Source organism: Oryzias melastigma, linkage group LG15 (assembly GCF_002922805.2).
Source record: "Oryzias melastigma strain HK-1 linkage group LG15, ASM292280v2, whole genome shotgun sequence".
In the NCBI taxonomy this organism is placed as follows: Eukaryota; Metazoa; Chordata; class Actinopteri; order Beloniformes; family Adrianichthyidae; genus Oryzias; species Oryzias melastigma.
The window spans coordinates 21,513,031-21,534,292 of NC_050526.1; the positions used below are offsets into that span (position 1 = coordinate 21,513,031).

Consider the following 21,262-nt stretch of genomic DNA (forward strand, 5'->3'; position numbering starts at 1 on the left):
TGTCAATATATTCATGTTTTTTCTCTTTGCTTCCTGACTTTAATATAGATTAGGCATTCAGTTGCTTCATTTCGGCTGTATTGCTGACTGCACTGCAATTTATTATTTAGGCAATTTCATACATTTTTGAAGGATGACTAATTTTCTTCTCACTTGTTTTATAAAAAGCAGAATATGGAAACTATATCTGGAGTTGAAATTAGCAAATGACCACAGAGAAAAACTATTTGTAATCTACAGACAGGATTAATTGCATAATGAGAATTTTAAAAAATAATTAAATGATGCTGAAATTTGTAAAATATTCAATACATGTATGTTTAACACTTGAATTTTTATTTTGTTAAAGATTTTTTTCATGTTATTTAAATCTGTAAAATCAATCACAAAAAAGTGAGAAAATACAGCTAAATATAAAAAACACTGTAGGGAGATTTTTGTGCAAATTAAAGACATCTTCTCAACATTTAAATAATTAATTTTTTCAACCTATCAATTTATTGGACTTTTAAGTTTTTTATGACTTCCCTGGTTTATAATTTGTCATTTTTTACACTGTCTGCATTTTGATCTATACAGTGCCTCCTTAAAATCTTTGCCACTTAAAATTTGTTCCATTCTTTTTATGTTTTTCTTTTATTGTTGTTGCTGTTAGTCCATTAGCACTATTATGACTTTTTATTGTTTTAACTTGTGTTTATAAATGTGTTTTATAAGCAGCTTGTGGTTCAGACCACGTTGATGAAAGATGGTTTATAAATTAGTGACTAATGATTAGGAAAAAATTAGAAGGAGCTCCCTTATTTTATTTTATGTCATCTATATATTTATTATATTTTATTTTTAGATTGATTTTATTTAATTTATTTATTTTTTTTTTAAATTTAATTGTATTCATTTTAACTTTATTTTATTTTTATGTAATTTTATTTTTGCCTATTTATTATTTATTTATTAATTTACCTATTTTTTTATTTAACACAAGCAGAGCAAAATGTTGGTTTAAAAAACTAGAAGCACAAAACTACAACTTTGAAGTGTCATTTTAATGTGAGCACAAAAATGATGATTTTTATTCATTTATGGTAGTTTTTCATTAGGTTCAGGCGTCACAGGAAGTGTGACTTTCTCAGCCCTCACATGTGCGTTTGTGGGGATCTCCGGCTTGCAGTCGTAGACTCTAACCTTTGAATTAAGGCCAGATGCTTTGAGAAAAACTTAAAAAAAGCCGACCTGTCTTCTGTCGGATTGTGGGCTCGCACAGAAACACACTCCCTCATTCACCTATTCACTCACTCTTTCCCTTCCTTCCTCCGCTCACTCTTCCTGTCTTGCTATCTCGTTTCACCCTGAGCCTGAAAAATGTGGGCCTCCGCTGCCATGGCAACTCTTCCAAACAGAGGGAGGCTAAAGTTTGCAACGGTAACAAGTCGGTTATAAAAGAAGAGGAGAAAGGCGGAGGGGGGGAACGGTCTGAAGGAGGACCTGTTGCCAATTACTTCTGTGCAGACTCACTTTTAGAAAACTTTATTTGTTTTACCAGAGAGAAAACAGAACAAATGTGGATGTATGTAGCAGACTGGATGTGCAAAAAGTATAATCTCATATAATCTCAGCAGCGTTAGTGGACGTTAACTGTCTAGCTTGAGCTGGAAGAGCTTTTGTGAAAGGGTCAAACACACTCTTAGTGCAAAGCCATATGGGGGAAGGTGACAAGAAGCATCTACTTAAGTAGACATTCATTGTGCTGGAATTGAGGCATAATATAACCTCAGGCACTTTGGCAAAACATTAAAAGACCCTCCTCCTTTTACTCTGAGGTTGGATGACTCCATTAAAATCCTAACCGTTTGAAGTTCTACCGTAGTTTTTCTTTCCATTGAGTAACAAATGTTGGGCTAGATTAGGTGTGGACTTGTATCAGAACGTCACGGTTTTGCCTGTACTTGTGGATTCTCTTGTTAGCAGCCGTCAAGGATTATTATGACTCCCTTCTGCATGTTGGTTTTCTCTTTAATTCCATCTCGCCTCCATCCACTGGGATCATTGGTCCCTTATTTATCAAGGCCACCCAGGCTCTGTTTACCGAGAACCAGCTCTCAGCTTCACATCGCACCATTTCAGGGTCTCACTTTGTCATGGAAAGCACTATTTGACTACTGATTTTGTGATGCAATCGTCCATTGAGGGATTGGAGTTTCTCATAACGAGAGCCGAATTCTTCCACAAAAGTCTGATTTTATTCTTGCCACATGCGCCATCAATCTTCACGCCATCATTTGATGATAAGTCACACTGTGGTTTTGTGTGAAAAGAGGAAACGTAAGACGAGCAGAGAGATGCATGAAAAGAATCTGGATAAGAGAGATGGGAGTGATATTCCAGCACAGGAAGCAAGGAGGGAAGGATGTGGCTGAAAAGAAGTGAGAGCAGGAAAACGAATGAGAGAAGTGAAGGAAGGTGGATTTGTCATGACATAATTGCTTACATCAACCATTTTAACTATTCTGAGTGTTTTGTTTTAACTCCTTAAAGCCTTTAATGCCTTAAAAACAAATCCCTTACTATTTTATGGAGTTTAAAGAACCACTTCAATGAAATTGGTGTTTTTCAAAAAAAATTTTTAACAAAAATTTAAGCTTAAAATTGTGTTTCTGAGTATTTCTCTATTCAAACTCTATTCTATTGTGAATCAGGAGCAGACAAAAAAATTTGTTGGAAAAGGCTTGTAGTTGTGACATGCTACAACCTCCCTGCTCCGCTCCATTCTGATGCTTCCACTTGTAGACGACTAGATCCATGAACATCTTAATTTTCCTTGTCCGAGCGGGAATCTGCCTCAAAACATGGGTTCTTTTTTTAAAACTTCTTTTACTTGAACTCTAAACAGTGTGACTACAGCCAAAGAGACTCAGAAATTGACTGAAAATTACAAAGATAACCGCGGAGGATCATTATATTGTTTATTATCTATAAAGCTGACCTCTGACCTCTGCAGAACAGTCTTTTGTTCTGATTTAAAAAGGTCCCCAACCTCTGCAAATAATGGGGAATACTTTATTTAAAGAATTTATTATTCTTTGCAAGTAGATTGCAAGAAGGGGCGAGGAAGAATACAAACGAAAAGAGAACAAAACTTTTGGTTCGGATCTTGAGTAGGGAAAAGCACTGGTTGAACGCTTCCTGTTGTAAAACCTTTCCACCAATCAATGGGTTGCATCATGTGACGGCAGAAGCTCCGCCCTCACAGGTCCATTCTATTTTTCTATGGACCTAGACCAACGGGAGACCAGAAATAAATATAAGAATATACAAACAAATAAAAGCATTCATGTAAATACAAATATAAAAATCAATAAAAACAATGACATTAAATGACAAAGTATCATAAACATAAAAAACAAACAATTGCAGACCTAAAAAACGTAAAAGTTACATAACATGCACGAGGCACACTTTGTTTTTAAACTTTTTATGTCTAAAGCGAAAAAACTGACCTGTCCCCAATTCTGCTTTGTTTCATCCATATAATTAAAAATAAGTTAAATTTATCTCAATTGCTAGAATTTTTTTTCAACGTTTTGATTTGTATTTAGCTGTTAAAACAGAGCATTTGCATTTCTTGCACATTAAACTGTTTTACAAGCATTTAGAAAATAGATATTCACATTTTTAATTAGTTTTTCTGACATTTTTTTTTTAGCACAAACCATCTTTGTAGATATTGACCTAAATACATTTACTGGTCATTGTTGGATAAAACACTGCCTTTCATTTTGTTTAAAATCTGCTTTCGGTTGAGAAAAACACTTAGAAAGTCTCATTTTTTCTTTTGAGTAATTTATTTTTTTTGCTGGAGATCTTTGAGTTCTCAGATTTCTGCCTAAAACTCCTCAAACTGGATTATAGATTCCGAGTGTGCACAGTCCTCGGGCCTCTTTGGAGCCCCTTTTTGGAGTACCTGATATTGGAAAATCCCCTAAACCTCATCAGTCCCCCCCCCACCCTGCCTGCTTTGTGCCCCCACTCCGTAAATCCCTTTTTTTCTTGCTTTTCCAACTCCTGATCCCAGCACTGTCCGGAACAGCTTAGAGGTCGTGATTTCAGGATACATCCTGCTGGTTAAAGTAACCATTAACAGGCTTCCTTATCACTTGACTTATCATAACAGGATTATTTACTCATCACAGAACCCTCCTCTGGATCTCATTAAAAAGCTGCTTGAGAACTCCTTTCTTCTGGCAGTTCGCCCTCGACTCATGTTGGGACAGTTGTTGCCAAGTGTCGGATGAACTGGCCTTCAGTCGCTGTCAGAAGTACAGAGATTGTCTTTGAGCTATCGTCGTTTAGCAGCATTAGAGAGGAAAGGTGAAGTGTAAAACGATCCAGCAGAGATTGCCTGCAACACTGCTGGAATGTATTTTTGAAAGCAAAATCAGATGTCTGACTGAGAGAATTGCCTCATGAAAGACTTTTAGCATGATTCAAAGCACATGAGATGCTTTCTATATTTAACTATTTTTGATCTCCGTTTCTTTTAGGAGATAAATACGAGGGAGTATAAAGCTTAAAGGCCTCCAATAACTTTTGTGAAACAAGCAGTCAGCAACATCTGAGAGGGAAAATTAGCCTTGGAGATTTGTTGCCGGAGCAGCCGTAACAAAATGCCACTCCGAGAGGTCACGGGGGCGGGGGGGAAGAATCAGACCAGCTCCCTGAAACTCATCAGGGGTCACAGGGTAACTGCTTTGCAGGGGGGGGTGGTTCATTTTTTATGGTCACAGAGGGTTGTTAATTCTATTATCCCTGCCTGAGAGGTCCTTGTCAGGACGTTGGGTGAGGAGGAGGAGGAGGAGGAAGAGGTGGCCTCTTATAAGGTAAAGGGAGTTTGTGAAGCCTGACTCTATTGGCATGAGAAGCAATCACATACCACACATATCTTGTTCTCCTTGACTCATGTGAGTCCGTCCCCTCCCTCAACCTCCCATTCACTCCCTATTTTCAGACATTTTTAGTTCTTCCTCTGTGAGCTGAGAGGGAGTAGGTCCCCATTGATAGATTTTAAAATTTGTATAATTTTGCTACTAGTTAGCAGAACTTGACTCCTTTAAGATTTAGGGGTTATAAGATGTTTTGCATTTCTGTTTGAAAAATTAAAGTCCTATTAGTTGTCACTCACTTTTTTGTGTGAAATTTGTTCTCTGCATTTGACCCATCCCCTGGGGGAGTGGTGAGCTGCAGACACAGCTGTGCTCAGGAACCATTTGGTGATTTAACCCTCCAATCCAACCGCTTAATGCTGAGTGTCAAGCAGGTCCCATTTTTAGAGTCTTTGGTTTGACTCGACCTGGATTTGAACTCCTGACCTTCCAATCTTAGGGTGGACACTCTACCTCAAGGCCGCTGAGCTGACACCTCACTAGCTCTCTCACTGGGCACAGGATGTCTATTAGATACCCACGTAGCTGTCTGTGACGACGTCTACTAAGAGTGTTCTGGAAGATATCTGCATCTAGAAGTCGATTACACGTCTATTTGTAGATTTCTAATCTTGGGATATTTTTAGACATCTATTAGAGAACTAAAAAAAATGCAATTTTATGTCCAACTTCAGAACTCACAAAATCCCTTTTGGGGGTCACAGGTTTGCTGGTTCCAATCTAGCTACAGCGGAAGGTGGAGTACACCCTAACCCTCGTGCTCTCTTATGGGGTCCAGATGACCCCACCCTTACATTGATGACAAATGTGGATGAAGGTGGACAGGATTTTATGTCCGCCACAGACACCAATAAAGATTTAAAAAAATCATTGGAAAAAAAAGTTCAGCACGCTGTCTGTGGGGTCCAGATGACCCCACTTTTAATGTAAGCATGCCGAGGATAGCACAAGGGTTAATCAGGTCACCAGTTTGTCACAGGACCACACAAACACACAGGAGCAGTTTACGGACAGCAGTTAACCGATGTTGTTGAACTGTGAGAGGAAGCAGGAGAAAATCCACACCTGTAGAGGAAGAACACACAAACCTTACACAGGAAGGTCCAGGCCAGGATTTGAACTTGCTATAAAGTGAAAGAGCTAACCACTACACCACAGCCTTTTTGTTCACAGAATCACAAAGTTCCAAAAAGTACAACCCTTACTACTGAAATTTGATTGGTGTTAAAGGTTTCAGAAACTTTCCTCAAAACAATTATCCAACTTAGAAACTTCATTAACTGAACAAAATGATTGGTCAGATTGGAGTAATATTAGTTTGGGGTTTAAAGCACATTTTCTTCTCTTCTGCTGCACAGTGTCTAGATCAGTCTCTCCTTCATCCCTCCATTGTGGCTCTGTCTTAACAAAAATTCAAACAATTTCAGTAAATAAACGTTTATAGTTCATTTCTTCTAGTTAATCAAGTTTTGTCATTTATATTTGGAATTTTAACATGTCAGATAACTAAGAAAAATGGTAAGAGTAGTTTATTAGAATATGATGAAAAGACATTTGATAGTAAAATGGAGAAAAAGAATAAAGTGCACCAAAGTTCTAAAATTGGAAAATGAAATTTTTGATTTGACTTTCTTTTATTTTTATTTCGGGTAAATCTGCTACAGCAGAAGAAGCTTATTTGACACAGAGTGTATTTTATTGTGAAGGGAAGTTATGTGCTGTGGTCAAAAGTAAAATAAGTGAAAATTGTTATACAAAGAAAAATACATTAATTCAATTTTTATAATTATTTTTAACATATTTCTTTATATATATAATTGGCTAGAAAAACAGATAAAGTGTATTCCTTAAAAAATGACTTTGCGGCTCTTGCTCGGTTTAGATCTGTAAAAAAAAGTGGGCCAAATGGCTCTTTCAGCACCAAAGGTTGCAGACCTCTGGTCTAGCTGCTGTTCAGATGCAATGTTCTAAAAGTATAGACTTGTATTTACTTAGATTAGGTTAAAAAGAGGGCTCTACATGAAAGTTGCAATGTGTATATTTGAAAATAAAAGGATCAATGAGATAGACACATCATATTTTATTTCTTGTAAATGTTTAATAAAATATTCTAAAAACATCTAAAAATATCCAAAGATTAGATGTTTACAGATGCGAAGGAGATCTCTATGTACAGAACACTATTGGTAGACGTCTAATAGAGGGACAAAATATAGATGTCTGAGATGTCTAGTAGAAATCTACAATAAATGTCTATTAGTCATCTAATAAACATTGCTTGCAGATGTCTAATAGATAACTGATAGACATCATCTGTATAGTGGGAAGAAACGACACTAATAGCTTGTTTACAACACGCAATGCATGATGGGACTACAACGCAATTAGCTGTGGGAAAGTCGTTTTCTAGGGATTTAGACTCAAAATGCAGTAGACCTCTATTAATTGATGCAGAATCTATTCACAGTTAATTAAACATAGTATATTAGTCATAAAAGTGCGTAATACACATATATTCAAATACACGAGTAAACAGTTAGATTATTACTCTTATTCATAATTAAACATATTTGCATATAACACAATGAAACTATTAAATACAAATATTTTCAAAAGGAGTTCAGTAGATAAAGATGACTTTTTTGTAGTAAAGGTGACATTTCATTATAAATGTACGCATTTACAGTAAAAAAAAGCTGAATTTATTAATGAAGTATGCTAAAAATATTGATCTAAACTGTAATTTTTTGAATCATGGTGGACAAATCAAATTCAAACTTTATTTATAAAGCTCTTTTCATGCAGAAGTAGCTTAAAGTGCATTACAGTTTTAAAACGATTAAAAACTACATTATAAAACACAGAATACCCTTAACCCTCTTGATCTCTCGCACTATCAAAAAGACAAAGACAGAATAACCAAAAGTCTCCAGTTTGACAAATGTTTCATATAAATGTTGATAGTTTGTGAGCCTCTGCAGACTCTTTGCAGCCATGGCACCAAAAGGATTATTCCACCCATCCAGACGGGCTTCAGTTGAGCCCAGCAGGATAAGGTTATCTATCCTCTTTGTCTCCCATGGCAACAAACACCAGCAACACTATCTGCAAATAGATGACTGAGTCTGCTGCCTCTTTTTCTTACTTTAATAATATCTGTTCATGTTTCCTCTCCTAAAAATAGCTTCAAGTCAAGCTATTGTTGGTTTCCTCAAAGACGGCTTGATGGGTGTGAGGCGGTGAGGTGACTGAATTTCAAAGTAGATCAGAAGTAAAGCGAACCTGACAGCTCGCAGTTTGAGAGTCGCTGCAGATTCTGACGAGTGTTCCTCTCCCCCGGTGTGTGTTGCTCTCAGCTTTTACTTCCTCTTTTGTTTCCCCCTCCTTCTGCTAATTAAAGACATTGATAATCATAAGTGGCTCATAAGGGATAAAGACTGCAGCGTTTTCAGTAAAAGTAGTTAAAAAAACAGCTGTTTCTGTTACTGTAGCTAATGATCTGTGCAGGCAGCAGCTGTCCTGTAATCACTGTTGCTGCTGTGACTGTTGAAAGTATTGTTTTCAATTACATGGTAATTAAATCTAATGTTTTAAGGTTTTAAAAATAAAGACACACTTTTAAAGCTCACAACTGAAGACATTTGAGCCTGTGTTAAAATACTGAATGTTGCAGATGGATTCCTTAAAAGGGATTCTAACTTGTATAATTTTGATAAAATAAATTTTTATGGGGAGTAAAATAATGGACGTTTTTGAATGTTTAAGTTGATTAATTCTATAATAATATTCCTGCCTTTTTATTATTCATAGTTATGTTAAAAAGTTATGGTTTTAAAGTTTTAAAAATTAGCATTCTGCTAGTTTTTTGGACTATTTTGGCATTTACTAAGATTTTTTCAGCTATTTTGAAGTGTAGCTAATATTTTAGATACATTGTAGTGCTTTTGGTTAACCTAAGTCTTTTTTAAAGGCTAATTTTGCATTTAGCTAATATTTTGGCTACACGCTAGCTTTTTGGCCAATTTATGCTTTTTTTTTGTTTTTTAAGCTATTTTGAAGCGTAGCTATTTTTTCAGTTACATGCTAGCTCTTTTGGCTAGCATAAGTTTTTGCTTGTTTTTTAAGTGTTACTTGACATTTATTTAATATTTTAGCTGACTATCAGCGTTAGCATTTGCAGCTATCAGCTTCAGCGTTTTCAGCGGCCAAATTCAGCTTACAGCATTCACACTAGCACTATTCCAGGTAATGCTATTTATCTAGTTTATAATTAGGTTAAAAAATTACAGTTTTAAATTAAAAAAAATAGTTTTAGAGTTTTTACCTAAGGTGTGTTTTGGATTTTGGCCCCCTGTGTGATTAAGTTTGTCACCCTTGTTTTACAACAACAAGCTTGCGAAGCTAAAGTCGCATCAAAGTGATAGATCATCATTCAACAAGTCTTCGCATTAGCAATATGATATTGACGTAGTAAGTAAGCAATTTAGTGTTAGCGGTCAACAAAAAATGCATAACAACAGCTCATTCGCTCCAAATGGTGTTCCTGCCCCTGGAGAACTTATTCACAGAATCACCGCTGTCACCTCAAGAGCTCTAGTATTTTCTAAAATATTAATAAATATGTAAACTTTTGATTAAATGCTCATTTACTTGATTTACTGATTAACAAAAAGTAAAAACCTTAATAGTTTATTATTTTTGTGAAAATTATTTTAGTTCATGGAGAACACGTCAAGATTAGCCTTAAACTAATACGGAAAAATCCTGTTTCTGTGTAAGGTATAGGTAGTATTATAATGGGTACAGTAAGATAGAGAAAAATATTTGATGACATGTACAAGTTTCAATCATCTGTGTATGTTTGCTTTTTTTAAATCTCTTTTTGGGGTTTACATTTATCTAAATTGTGTTTAGAGATTGAAATAATGAACTTTTAAATTAATTAAATAACATAATGCATTAAAAAACTGTCAAAACTTTTTAAAATTATCTTTTATAGTTTTCATTGGATCATGTTTTCTTCTAAGTGTGCTTGTGTAGTTTCATTGCCTTTTTGTGACTCAAGCAGCTAATTCATTTTGAATTAGAAAAGCTTTAAAGTCGCCAAAATTAGTGGGATTTTGGCAAAATAAACAGTTTCAAGATCTCTAAATTGCCCTTAGGTGTGCACGTGAGTATGGGTGCGGACCTGCTACAGACTGGTGATCTGTTCAGGGTTTACTCTTCCTTTGGTTCCTGCAACGTCATGACCCTGAGAGGAATTCAGGAGGTTCTTAAGATGGATGAATAATTTAATTCCTAAAAGCTGTTTATTTTTATATGCATAGTGATGTTGCTAACGTTTTTATGTTTCCTCTCTTCTCAGTGAGGGGTGTGTCTGATACAGCCAGGCTGCCATGGCTCTGGTTCAGGCCCTACCTGTGAGTGACCATCCCAATCCAGGTGTTGACATCCAGCAGTGCCGACCGCTGTCCTCCCACTCCCCTTCCAGTCCCTGCTCCGGCTCCTGCGGGTCGTGCAGCTCTGACCCGACCATGGGCTCCGTCAGCTCCCTCATATCGGGCCGCACGTACCAGGAGAGGCACTGCCGGGCTGCCAGCGAATTCAACATCAAACCGCGGCGCTCCACACCGGCCACCAACTGCTTCAGGATTCAGGATAAAACCCTCCGCAGCGGGAGCTCTCTTGAACAGCTGCTGGTTGTCAGCAACCAGACGCAGCCTCAAGCTCAGGTTCTGCCGCCACCACTGCCCACCAAGAAGCAGCCCCGGCCTGGAAACTCAGCCGGCGGGGGCGGAGCCGTCGCTGGAGCATCAAGCGGAGGCTCCAATGGGAATTTTGGATATGTAAGCGATGAAGTTGTGGTTGAAGACTGGAATGACAACTTGGTACTTACAACTACAAGTCCCTGCAGTGACTCTGAGGACCAAAAGGACAACAGGACTTTGAATGGGAACATTAGTGGACCTCCTCCCAAACTTGTCCCAGTGTCTGGACAGTTGGAAAAGGTAAACGCAGAAAGTTAAAAATGTCTATAATTAATGAACACATTTTGCAAAAATATTTGGTCTTATTTTTGAGTAATATTACTTTATGTAATTTCAAACACCAATACTTTTTGCTTGAACTCTTGGGAGTATTAGCTTGTTATGAACTATTTTAGATCCCTATTACCTTTGGATCTATTCTAAGTTTCATTACAATTCTAACGTTTTTAGCCAGAATAATTTTTAAAAAGTGTTGTTGTCTAAGACATAGTTTCTGCAGTGTAGTTCATCCAACATTTTTCTCTCAGTCGTCGGCTGGACTGTTGGGGTGGAGTTAGCCTGCCCTAACTTCCCATGATTCCTTCGTTTACACTTTCTTCCACTAGCTATCGGCCTCCCACAAGCTCATCACAACTTTAGTGGTGCAACAAAAAAGGCAAACATTATCTAGGAGGAAAACAAATTTTAGTTTTCTACAGCGGATGCATCAGAGTGGAGCAGAGGAGGGAGCTTGTGGCCTGCCATAGTCGCTATGTCACACCTATAAGATTTTTCAAATGGCATTTCTGTCTGCTCCTGAATGACAGCGATTTGAGAGATACTCAAAAAATCCAATTTTAATCTTAATTCTCTGTATAAATACCTTTCATCATGAGAAATTACCACAAGAAGAAGATAAAAACACAATTTTCACAAAAGTCGGTCTTTAAAAGTCTTGTCTTTAATCAATAAAGGTTGCCAGTTAAAAAAAATGAATTACCTAAACTAGTAAAGAGTCACTTGAATTTGGGTTTTGAAAACTTTATGGACATTTCTAACAAAAAATATTGCTTTTTTGTAAAGTATTGTATTTTTTCAAAGTTTTTCTTAAACATTTTTATTTCAATTGTGCTATCATAAAATTGGTTCATAAACCATATATATATATTTGGAATTTAGGCTGTAACTGCAGTCATAAAGGATTGTGGGGTTTGCTGTAACATCTGCAGCTTGAATGTCCTGACCTTAGAGGTTGTTCTCGTCCGCTCCGTATTGTTGTCTGCTTGAAAGCCTTTGTCGACCCCATCACCGTCCTCTGAAGATAACCGCATTCACTGATAGTCACAGAAAATTTGGGTAAAAGCTCGTCGAGATGGATGCATTTTTAAATCTTAGCAGTGGGAGTTATTCATGTTTTACATCACATCAAAGTCTTTGTGTATTTGGAGCGAAACGATAGAATAGAAAGTAGATACACCACCTTACTGGAAATCTTTCAGCGCCTGTCAGCTGACACTAAATACCTGCCGGCTTTTTGAGCTCGACTGTGTAGTTGTCTGCGACCTCTGTGCTATTTATAGAACACTTTTTGTCTTCAATTACAGCTGGAGATCACATGGTGGAACATTCAATATTGTCATTAGGTCTTTGTCATGTGTTGATTAAACGAAAAACAAAGACTTTAGACTCATTTGTTAGGCAGACGTGAGTGTTTCTGTCGCCTGCATGAACTTTCCTCTCAGCAGATCATCAGAGCTGTTTAATTGGCTGTTTATTTCTATTGATTTGGAGGCTAACTTCATTTCTGTAGCCCCACAGACCTGGTTGGATCGTTTGACAGTCACTTGCCCTTGTAAATGCATTGTGATTGGTGTCAGAGCTCACTTACATTCAGTGGTGCATTTAATAAGGTTGGAGAGAGATCATTAAGAAACAGCTTACAGAACTAGAAACGTGGCATTATCTGTGATAATGCGAGTGTGAATGCTTTCTGAAAATGGATGGATGAAGATAATGAAGCTTTTTGCTGAAAATGGTGATGCAATTTACTTTAATTGTTAAAGACTAGAAATTTCATTGAATTTCTTTGACCTAAATTTCTGAAAAAAATGTAGTAACATTGCTTAAAAATCCTCAATCTATGCAGATGTTGCAAAAATATGTAGTGTGTTGCTTAAATATGAGCTAAACTCCATATTAGCCCAAACAACTTTAGCTAGCACGTTGCCTAAATACTAGCTAAACTCCAAAATACCCTTAAATTCCTCAGTAAACCAAATTTGTCAAAAACGTTAGTCTGTTACTAAAATAGAAGCTAAACTCCAAAAACGCTAGCGTGCTGCTAAAATATTAGCTAAGCTCCAAATTAGCATAAAAAACCCCAGTGGATCCCAAATTAGCCTAATGAGCTATCATAATGCCGATATAACAGCTCAATACCATTTTTAAGTTACTATAAAAATTAAAACATAGCCCATTAATTTATATGAAGGCTTGTTTCTAATCTACTAAAAAAACTGAATTTGAGGATTTTCTCATTCATTTCCTATTGAGCATATTTTACCCAATATTTCAAAAACTATAAAGGTTATTTAAATCAAAAATACAAACAGTAATGTCCTGAATGTTTTGATATCAAGATTGCTAAAATTGCTGAAAGTTTGAGTTTTTACGTAGCAGGAGAATCACTATAGTGTGAATGCTTACGAAAAAGTTGCTTTTATCCTTATTTAAATTTGACTTTTATTTAAATTTGCTTCTCTTCTTCTGTCCTTTGGCAGTTTGATGTTTTTATCTCAGATTATCTTAATTTTTCTACATTTCTCATATTTAGTTTTTATGTGTTATTAGAAAAATGTGTATAAGAAGTCTATAATATTTAGGTTAACAAATCAAACTTGCTGAAGTTGTGAATTGGCTGTCAGTGGTAATTCACATGTGTCTATTCAGTTTTATTTTGAAAGATGTGCCATGATTTATCAGTTTGTTTGTTTTTTTTCTTTCAGAATATGGAGAAAGTGCTGATCCGCCCGACAGCGTTCAAGCCGGTGGTTCCCAAGAACCGCCACTCGGTGCAGTACTTGACCCTGCGGGCAGGAGGCAGCAATCTGTCCGAGAGTCAGGCCAGTCTCAACATCCTGTTGCCCCTCGCCGCATCCAACGGTGCCAGCAGCACCAGCGGGAACAGCGGTGGCTGCAGTTCCAGCTCTGAAGGGAAGCACAGCTCCTTCACCGTGGGCCGCAACGCTCGCAACAGCCAGTCCTGCTCCATGTCCGATTCGGGGAGGAACTCCCTGTCCAGCCTCCCCACTCACAGCAGCACGGGCTGCAGTTTGGCTCCCAGCGAAGGCTCCAATTCAGGGTCCGGCTCAGGGGGTCAGGCGGAGCCCGGGCCTTGTTTGGGTCGCAACACTTCAGTTGGGAGTGGGAGCCATGGTCACAACAACTCAGACAGCGGACGCTCCTCATCCAGTAAGAGCACCGGGTCGGGGTCGTTGAGCGGACGCGGGCAGCCTTTATTCGACAGCGGGTCTTGTGGTCACTCGACCCCTCCTGCAGAGGGATATGAAGTCGTGGTGAGGGAGCTGGAGGACAAGCTAAGGGAACGAGACCTGGAGCTCCAGCAGCTTCGGGAAAACCTGGACGAGAATGAAGCAGCCATCTGCCAGGTGAGAATGATCTTCCTAAACAATCGTTTTTGATGCGATGTCTCACCATCTTCATGTGGTTTTTGCTACGCAAGGTGTACGAGGAGAAGCAGCGGAGATGTGAGAGAGAGATGGAGGAGCTGAGACAAACCTGCGCTGCTAAGATGAAGCAGACCTCCCAGAAGGCGCAGAGATCGCAGCAGGTGCTGCAGTTACAGGTGGGACTTCTTTGGAAACTTTCACCTGGACTCAAGGTGGAAAAATATAAAAACGAAAGTCTGCATTGGATTTAGTGCTGCCACAAACGATTATTTTAGTAGTCGATTAATCACTAACTATTTTTTCTGATTAGTCGACTAATCGGGTCATGCATAAAGTGAATGCTGTAAGCTGAATTTGGCCACTGTAGATCCTAGTGACGATTGCTGAAGATGCTAAAATTGATAGCTGAAAATGCAGAAGCTGAAAGCTGAAAGTAAAATATTAGTTAAATGCCAAATTAACCAAAACAGCTAGCATGTAGCTGAAATATTAGCAAAACTCCAAAATAGCCTAAAAAACAAAAAAAGCCAAAATTAGCCAAAATAGTAAAGATGCTGCTGAAATATTAGCTAAACTCCAAATTAGCCTAAAAAAAGAGAAAAATCCTAAATTAGACAAAGCAGCTAGCATGTAGCTGAAATATTAGCTAAATTTCAAGACAGCCAATTTTTTAAAAAAAAAAAGCTTAAGTTATCAAAAACAGCTAGCATGTAACTGAAATGTTAGCTAAAACCCAAACCTGTCTAAAAGAAGCCTAAATTAGCCAAAACAGCTAGCATGTAGCTGAAATATTAGCTAAATTCCAAAACTGAAAAAAATCTTACGTTAGCCAAAACGGCTTAGTAACAGAATTATAAGCTAAACTCCAAAATAGCCTTTAAAAAAAAGCATAAATTAGCCAAAAATTGCTAGCATGTTACTAAAATATTAGCTGAACTCTAAAATAGCCTAAAAAACCTTAATAAATGCCAAAATAGTCCAAAAAGCTAACATAATGCCATTTTAACTTGAATTTTACTACACTCAGACTTCCCATAGTATAAAGTAACGACTAATCGACTCTATCATTAGTTGTCGACCATTTTAATAGTCGATTAATTGTCGATTAGTCGGCTAACCGTGGCAGACCTAATTGGATTGAATGATCTTTTTTTGTGCATCATCAGGTATTTCAACTGCAGCAAGAGAAAAAGAAGCTGCAGGAGGACTTCTCCTCTTTGCTTCAAGACAGAGAAACACTGGAGAAGAGGTGCGCTACGATTCAGAGGGAGCAGACTCAGCTAGGGCCACGCTTGGAGGAGACCAAGTGGGAGGTGGGTTTGAGTCAGCCATCGGATAGATTCATGAAGAAAACTAGTCTGAAAGATGACATATAGCGTCTTAAATTAACAATAATTTAAAAAATCTACATTAGGTTTGTCAGAAGTCGGGTGAAATCTCCCTCCTGAAGCAGCAGCTGAAGGAGATCCAGTCTGAGCTCAGCCAGAAAGCCGGAGACATCGTCGTCCTGAAGGCCCAGCTGAGGGAGGCTCGCTCTGAGCTGCAGGCTAGCCAGGTGCGGAGCCAGGAGGCCCAGACCGCCCTCCGGACGAGATCGCTGGAGCTGGAAGTGTGCGAGAATGAACTGCAGAGGCGGAAGAGCGAAGCCGAGCTGCTCCGGGAGAAAGTGAGGAGTCTGGAGGAGGAGTCGACCCGGCTTCGGGAAGGCCTGTCCAATCACTGTGGACCTTATCTACCAGGAAGCATGAAGACTCACTGTATGAGCCATTCACTACAAGGTAGAGGAGTGTTAGGAAGGGGGGGTCCCAGTCCTTCCATGTATCGGGATGGAGAAGACTCTCATCTCGTCTGGAGCGGAGAAAGCGATGAAGCAAAAGCGCAGAGACAGAACGCCGAGATAGTCCTGGGACTCAGACAGCAGGTAGGTGCTGTTTAAAAACCTCCTATTATACAATCAGACATTCTCCACTGCTAATGTGAATGTTCTAACGAATGTCAACCTTCTGCAAAGAAATCAAACAACCAGATAAATTAAAGGATGATTTAGCAAAAATTAGAGAAAATAAGAAACTGTGTTAAAATGTACCAATTATATTGCATTTGGAAAATATTTGCTCAGAAATGTAATAGAACTCTTCTTTTGTCAACACTTTTTGAAGCTGAGAAGCTATTTTTTGCTGGTAATTCATTCTAAATCAGCTCATTTAGAGGACGAATGAGTTTGGAGAAGGTACAAATAAAAATCAGGCTTCTTTTTCACACTGAATATCAGAGCAAGTCTGGATTTCTTGCAGGAACTGTGTGAAAATAAGAACTTTTTTCAGGATAGAATAAAACTAAATTCTTGAAAAATAATTTCTCTGTTACTGTTGTGTTTAAATATCTGGAAGTTACCAGTGGGACACTTCTTTTTTTTGGTTGTATATCAGTTAAAACTGGGGGGAATAACTCCGTATAACCAAACTGGAAAAAAAACAATTTATGTGAAACTGAATTAAATACATTTTAAGACTCTTACTTGAGTGTTTCTGTTGTAATGCATTTTTAAAACCATTTTTAAGGTGGACAGACTGAAAGCTGAGCTCATGTATGAGAGGAGAGCTGGAGAGGAGCAGCTCTCACGGTTTGAGGAGGAGAGGAGGGTGTGGCATGAAGAGAAGGAAAAGGTGAGAAAACAAATTACATTTTTGTTTTGTACCAGTGGCTTGAAGGACTCAGCTGGCTGCCTGCTGGACTGGCACATGGGAAACCAGGGTTTGTTTCCCCGGGAATGCGAGGAGCTTGAATCCTCTGTAAGCAAGACCCTTCACGCTACTGCTCATGTAGCCACAAGGGGGGCCCGGGTCTGTCCCCCTTTGCCAGTCCCAAGCCCGGGTAGAATTCAGGGTTGTGCCAGCGATGTAAAACTCTGCCAAATGTGTGAATCAGTAAAAGTTGATTAGTTTTGGCGACCCTTAAGCTCCAGGCCTCGAGGGCCGGCCTCCTGCTTGTTTTCCAGAAATTCTGCTTACCAGCTTCTAATTACGTGGATCAGGTGACCAATAAGGCAAGAAGACGTGATGACTGACAAGATGGCGGCTGAAAGTTATGGAGCTAAATTGGGGCCAATAATATTAGAAATCAAAATAAAACAATTTGAAAAAATGTGGCCAAAACAAATTAAAATGTCAGAAACTTTTTGATATTCTGAAATAAATTATTTTCAGCTTCAAACATTCTCTTTTTTAGACTTAAACATTCAAAATTTTAATTTCAATACTTTTTTTCAGTTTCAAAACTTTTTTTCACTTCTTTCAACTCTTTTTTTTCATTTTTGAATCTGAAAATGTAAAAATTGAAAACGAAGAGTTGAAAGTACAAAAAAGATTTGAAACTTAAAAAAAAACAGTTTTGAAAATGACATTTTGAGTTTTGAAATTTAAGAAATTGAACATTTGAAGCTGAAAACAATTAATCATTATTGATTATCGATAATAATAATTTTAGAATAGCAAAAAAGGTTTCTGGCATTTTACTTTTTTTTTTGTCAAACACCAATATTTTCTTCAATAAGTTTTATTTGGATTTCAATTAATAATGGCCTCAATTTAGCTCCATAGAAAACCACCAACATAATTTGGCAGAAGTGGAAATTCCACAAGATTTCAGAGTTGTGGACACTTTTATTAAAACTTTTCAATGGAACAAAAGGTTTAGTTGATGATAGTTAATAGTCTGGTTCTGGACTTCCTTTCGGCAAATGATTTTCAGCCGCCATCTTGGCAGACTGGTTTGAAAACATGTAGGACACCGACCCTCTAAGTCTGGATTCCTGCCTTACAGGATATGCCAAAAACGCTTTTGTTTTGTACCACACATTGATAGGATCATTTCAAATCTCACCTTTAATTGTTTTTTTTGTCGTTTTTTTACCACCCAGGTTATCCGCTACCAGAAGCAGCTGCAGCAGAACTACATCCACATGTACCGCCGTAACCGCGATCTGGAGCGAGTCATGAGAGAGCTGAGCCTGGAGCTAGAGAACAGGGACACGGAGGACTACGAGGTCCACAGTGGCAGCAACGACATCCACTTTGAAGAAATCACTGCCACTGAGATCTGAACGCAGACACACAAACACACACTTCACCCTGGCGTGTGCACAGAGAGGTGGAACTCCGACTCACACGAGCCTCTGAACACCAAGCATCGATCTCAAGGCTAAATACTGCACTAACTAGCTCCACCTGGTAGACGAGTGAGCTGGACTACTCCATCACTGTCAAAAGGGACTTTTCCCAAAGGTGCATTCTTTTCTTCCTGCTAACAAATTCCGATGAATTCTTATAAAATATGTTTTTTTACTACTACAAAGCCAGCACAAGATGATGTAGAAGCAAATTTAAGATTTTCTGAGAATCAGGGTACAAAAACAGATAACAGATGTATCCTAAATACAGACCAATCTGGTCAGTGTGTCGTTTTTAGTCACCATCAAACACCTGACCACCAGCGTGCGTGTAATCACGCGTCATCATAGCAATCAAGTTTATGCATCCGGACAGATAACTGCTCCACTTCCTCTACATTTATTTGATATTGTTAGCATGAAAATAGGTGTTCTGTTCAAATTCTTCGGTGGTAAAAACATTAAAAAAAACTGCCCAGTGGGATAAAAAATGGCATTTATTTGCACAACATGCCTGGCCTCTTTTATTTTGGTATTCAATAACATTTTGTGAGCTAATAATCAAATTTAAGCGTTCAATATTGGTGTTTGGAGTTATATTTTGATATAAACAAGGACATACTTAAATGAGGATGTAACATCTCCTGAACTGCATGGACGCGGAAAGTAAACGCACACAGGAAACACTATTTTTTTGTGTTTCTTAGACCACATAAGTCTCGTTTCCACTGAGCGGTCCGGACCGGACCACTCCTGGCTGGTTTAGAATGGACCGTGAGCATTTCCATTGAGTGTAGACCGAAGACGTAGCTGTGCATCATAACGGGGCGACTACAGTAGTTCTCTGTATTTGCAGATTCGGTGTGTCTCTGGTCCCTAACACCCGCGAATAAGGGGCAATACTGAATGCAAAGAATGTAATATTCTTTGCAAGAAGATTATAGGAGGACAAGATGAAACCAGCTGAAAATTAGGACAAAACTGGATTTTGGATTTGTATTTATTTAAATAATAATTATGAATTTTGTCTATTTTTTGGCACAAACAAAGCAAATATATAAATAAAACCTTTTTATTTTTATTATTATTATTTTTTTTTACTTATTTTCAAAATAAAATGTGCCAAACAGGATCATGTCAGTGCAGCTCTAGGCAGCTAGTAACCAATACCGTGCAGCATAAGATAATTTAAATTTATCTAATAAAATTTATATAATATTAATGAATGCTCCAAAAGTGATTAAACAATTTGAAAAGTAGATCTTACTAATAAACAATAAACATGATTGATTACTCATAAAAATAGATGAACTTTAAGTTCTTTACTAGAAAAATCTCTGCATTTGCATAATCCTTGAATTATTATGTAGATATTTTGAGGAATAATTAAGTATATATTATTGAAGAAAAAGGTTGATTTTTCAGTGCTGGGTTTTGTTATTTTAGTTTGGGGTTGGTAGTCTTAGTTTGCAGTCTTTATTTGTTTTCTTTAGGTAGTTTTGGTCAGGCATGATGATTGACATGGCTGAGTCAGCAGTCTCCATGATTTATTTTATGTTTGGCCAAAGAGCCACCATGGGGTCCCTTTTATAATGGAAACGCTCAAAAGTCGCCGGTCTGGTTCCATCTGTGGAAACGAGGCAATACATTGCGGTACTTGATCAGTGTGCCAGCTTGTTTAGACAATGTGGTGAACTCTTGTGCAGATAACACCCGGATGCTGCTGATTCTTCTCTTCATTTGTTTTTATTTTGCTTCTTTCTCTCTAAAAAAAAAAAAAAAATTCCTTGCCATCTGCGATTTTTAAGGCATGCTTCTTCAGTCCACTCTACTTCGTCTTTTTTGTGTATTTGCCATGCCAGGCTTCCAATCTGAAGCCAAAAACAATTTAAAGCGTCTTCCTAGTCCTTGCAAGGCTACATTCTATGCTTCACTGACTGCTATCCAGGTAATTAGACTGGCATGTCTGCATGTGTGAGAAGCTCTCTCAGGAAGGTTTGCAGAATAGATGGAATGGTCGGCTTTTAATGAAAAACCTTTGGAAGATGTGGGGCTGCAGTGAGTCTTTACCTCACAGCAAACGCAGGGTTGTGTTTAACACTGAGTATTGTAGAAGAGGGCTGCTGAGAACTTTTATTTTGCAAAGAGTCTATATCGAGGAAAAACTAAACGGAAATCTATGTAACGGAGGAAATGTTGTATATTTTTTTATAAATATTACCTGAAGATATTTTGTTGTAGTACTGATGTAACTGTGAGTTCATGTATATCCCAACTTTATAGGTCATCTGAGCGATCAATTACAAATGGAGGCGTCGATTGACTAAAAGACCAAACTGTGTATTTTTGGGAGTCTTCAATCTCCATGTTTTGATTGATCTTTCATTTGATTATCAGTTCTGTTCCATCATAACAATTGCACATTATAATAGTCGGGTTTTATCATATATTTTCATCTAAAATAGCATGATTTCCCATTTGTAAAGTTTATCGAAGGTTATATTGGACTCAATGCAAGAAGATCCTGGAGTTCACTCACAGTATACTAAAACGCTTGATTTGGGTACATGTTGCATGACAAGACCACGTTCGCAGTGGTGACCTATAGTTTTAAAAACCCGCACTCCATAAAACATCTTACGGCCAAATTTGAGTTTGTCTAACCACTTTAACCAGACCTAGACTGTTACTTACCAAAGATGCTGCTTAGCATCGACC

The 21,262-nt window shown here is 37.9% G+C and overlaps 1 protein-coding gene across 5 annotated transcripts in view; it reads left to right on the forward strand.

The window, feature by feature from the left end:
• Positions 1-19,652, forward strand: part of lzts2a (leucine zipper, putative tumor suppressor 2a) — a 54,909-nt gene extending 35,257 nt beyond the window's left edge. For all 5 annotated transcript variants that reach the window (XM_024297361.2, XM_036215445.1, XM_024297362.2 and 2 more), the window contains 7 exons: positions 10,306-10,948; positions 13,693-14,355; positions 14,430-14,552; positions 15,543-15,689; positions 15,791-16,297; positions 16,938-17,042; positions 18,296-19,652. In XM_024297361.2, the coding sequence (XP_024153129.1) occupies positions 10,337-10,948; positions 13,693-14,355; positions 14,430-14,552; positions 15,543-15,689; positions 15,791-16,297; positions 16,938-17,042; positions 18,296-18,478 (2,340 nt within the window). In that variant the 5' untranslated portion in view covers positions 10,306-10,336 and the 3' untranslated portion in view covers positions 18,479-19,652. The remainder of the gene's footprint in view (positions 1-10,305; positions 10,949-13,692; positions 14,356-14,429; positions 14,553-15,542; positions 15,690-15,790; positions 16,298-16,937; positions 17,043-18,295) is intronic.
• Positions 19,653-21,262: the final 1,610 nt, after the last annotated feature.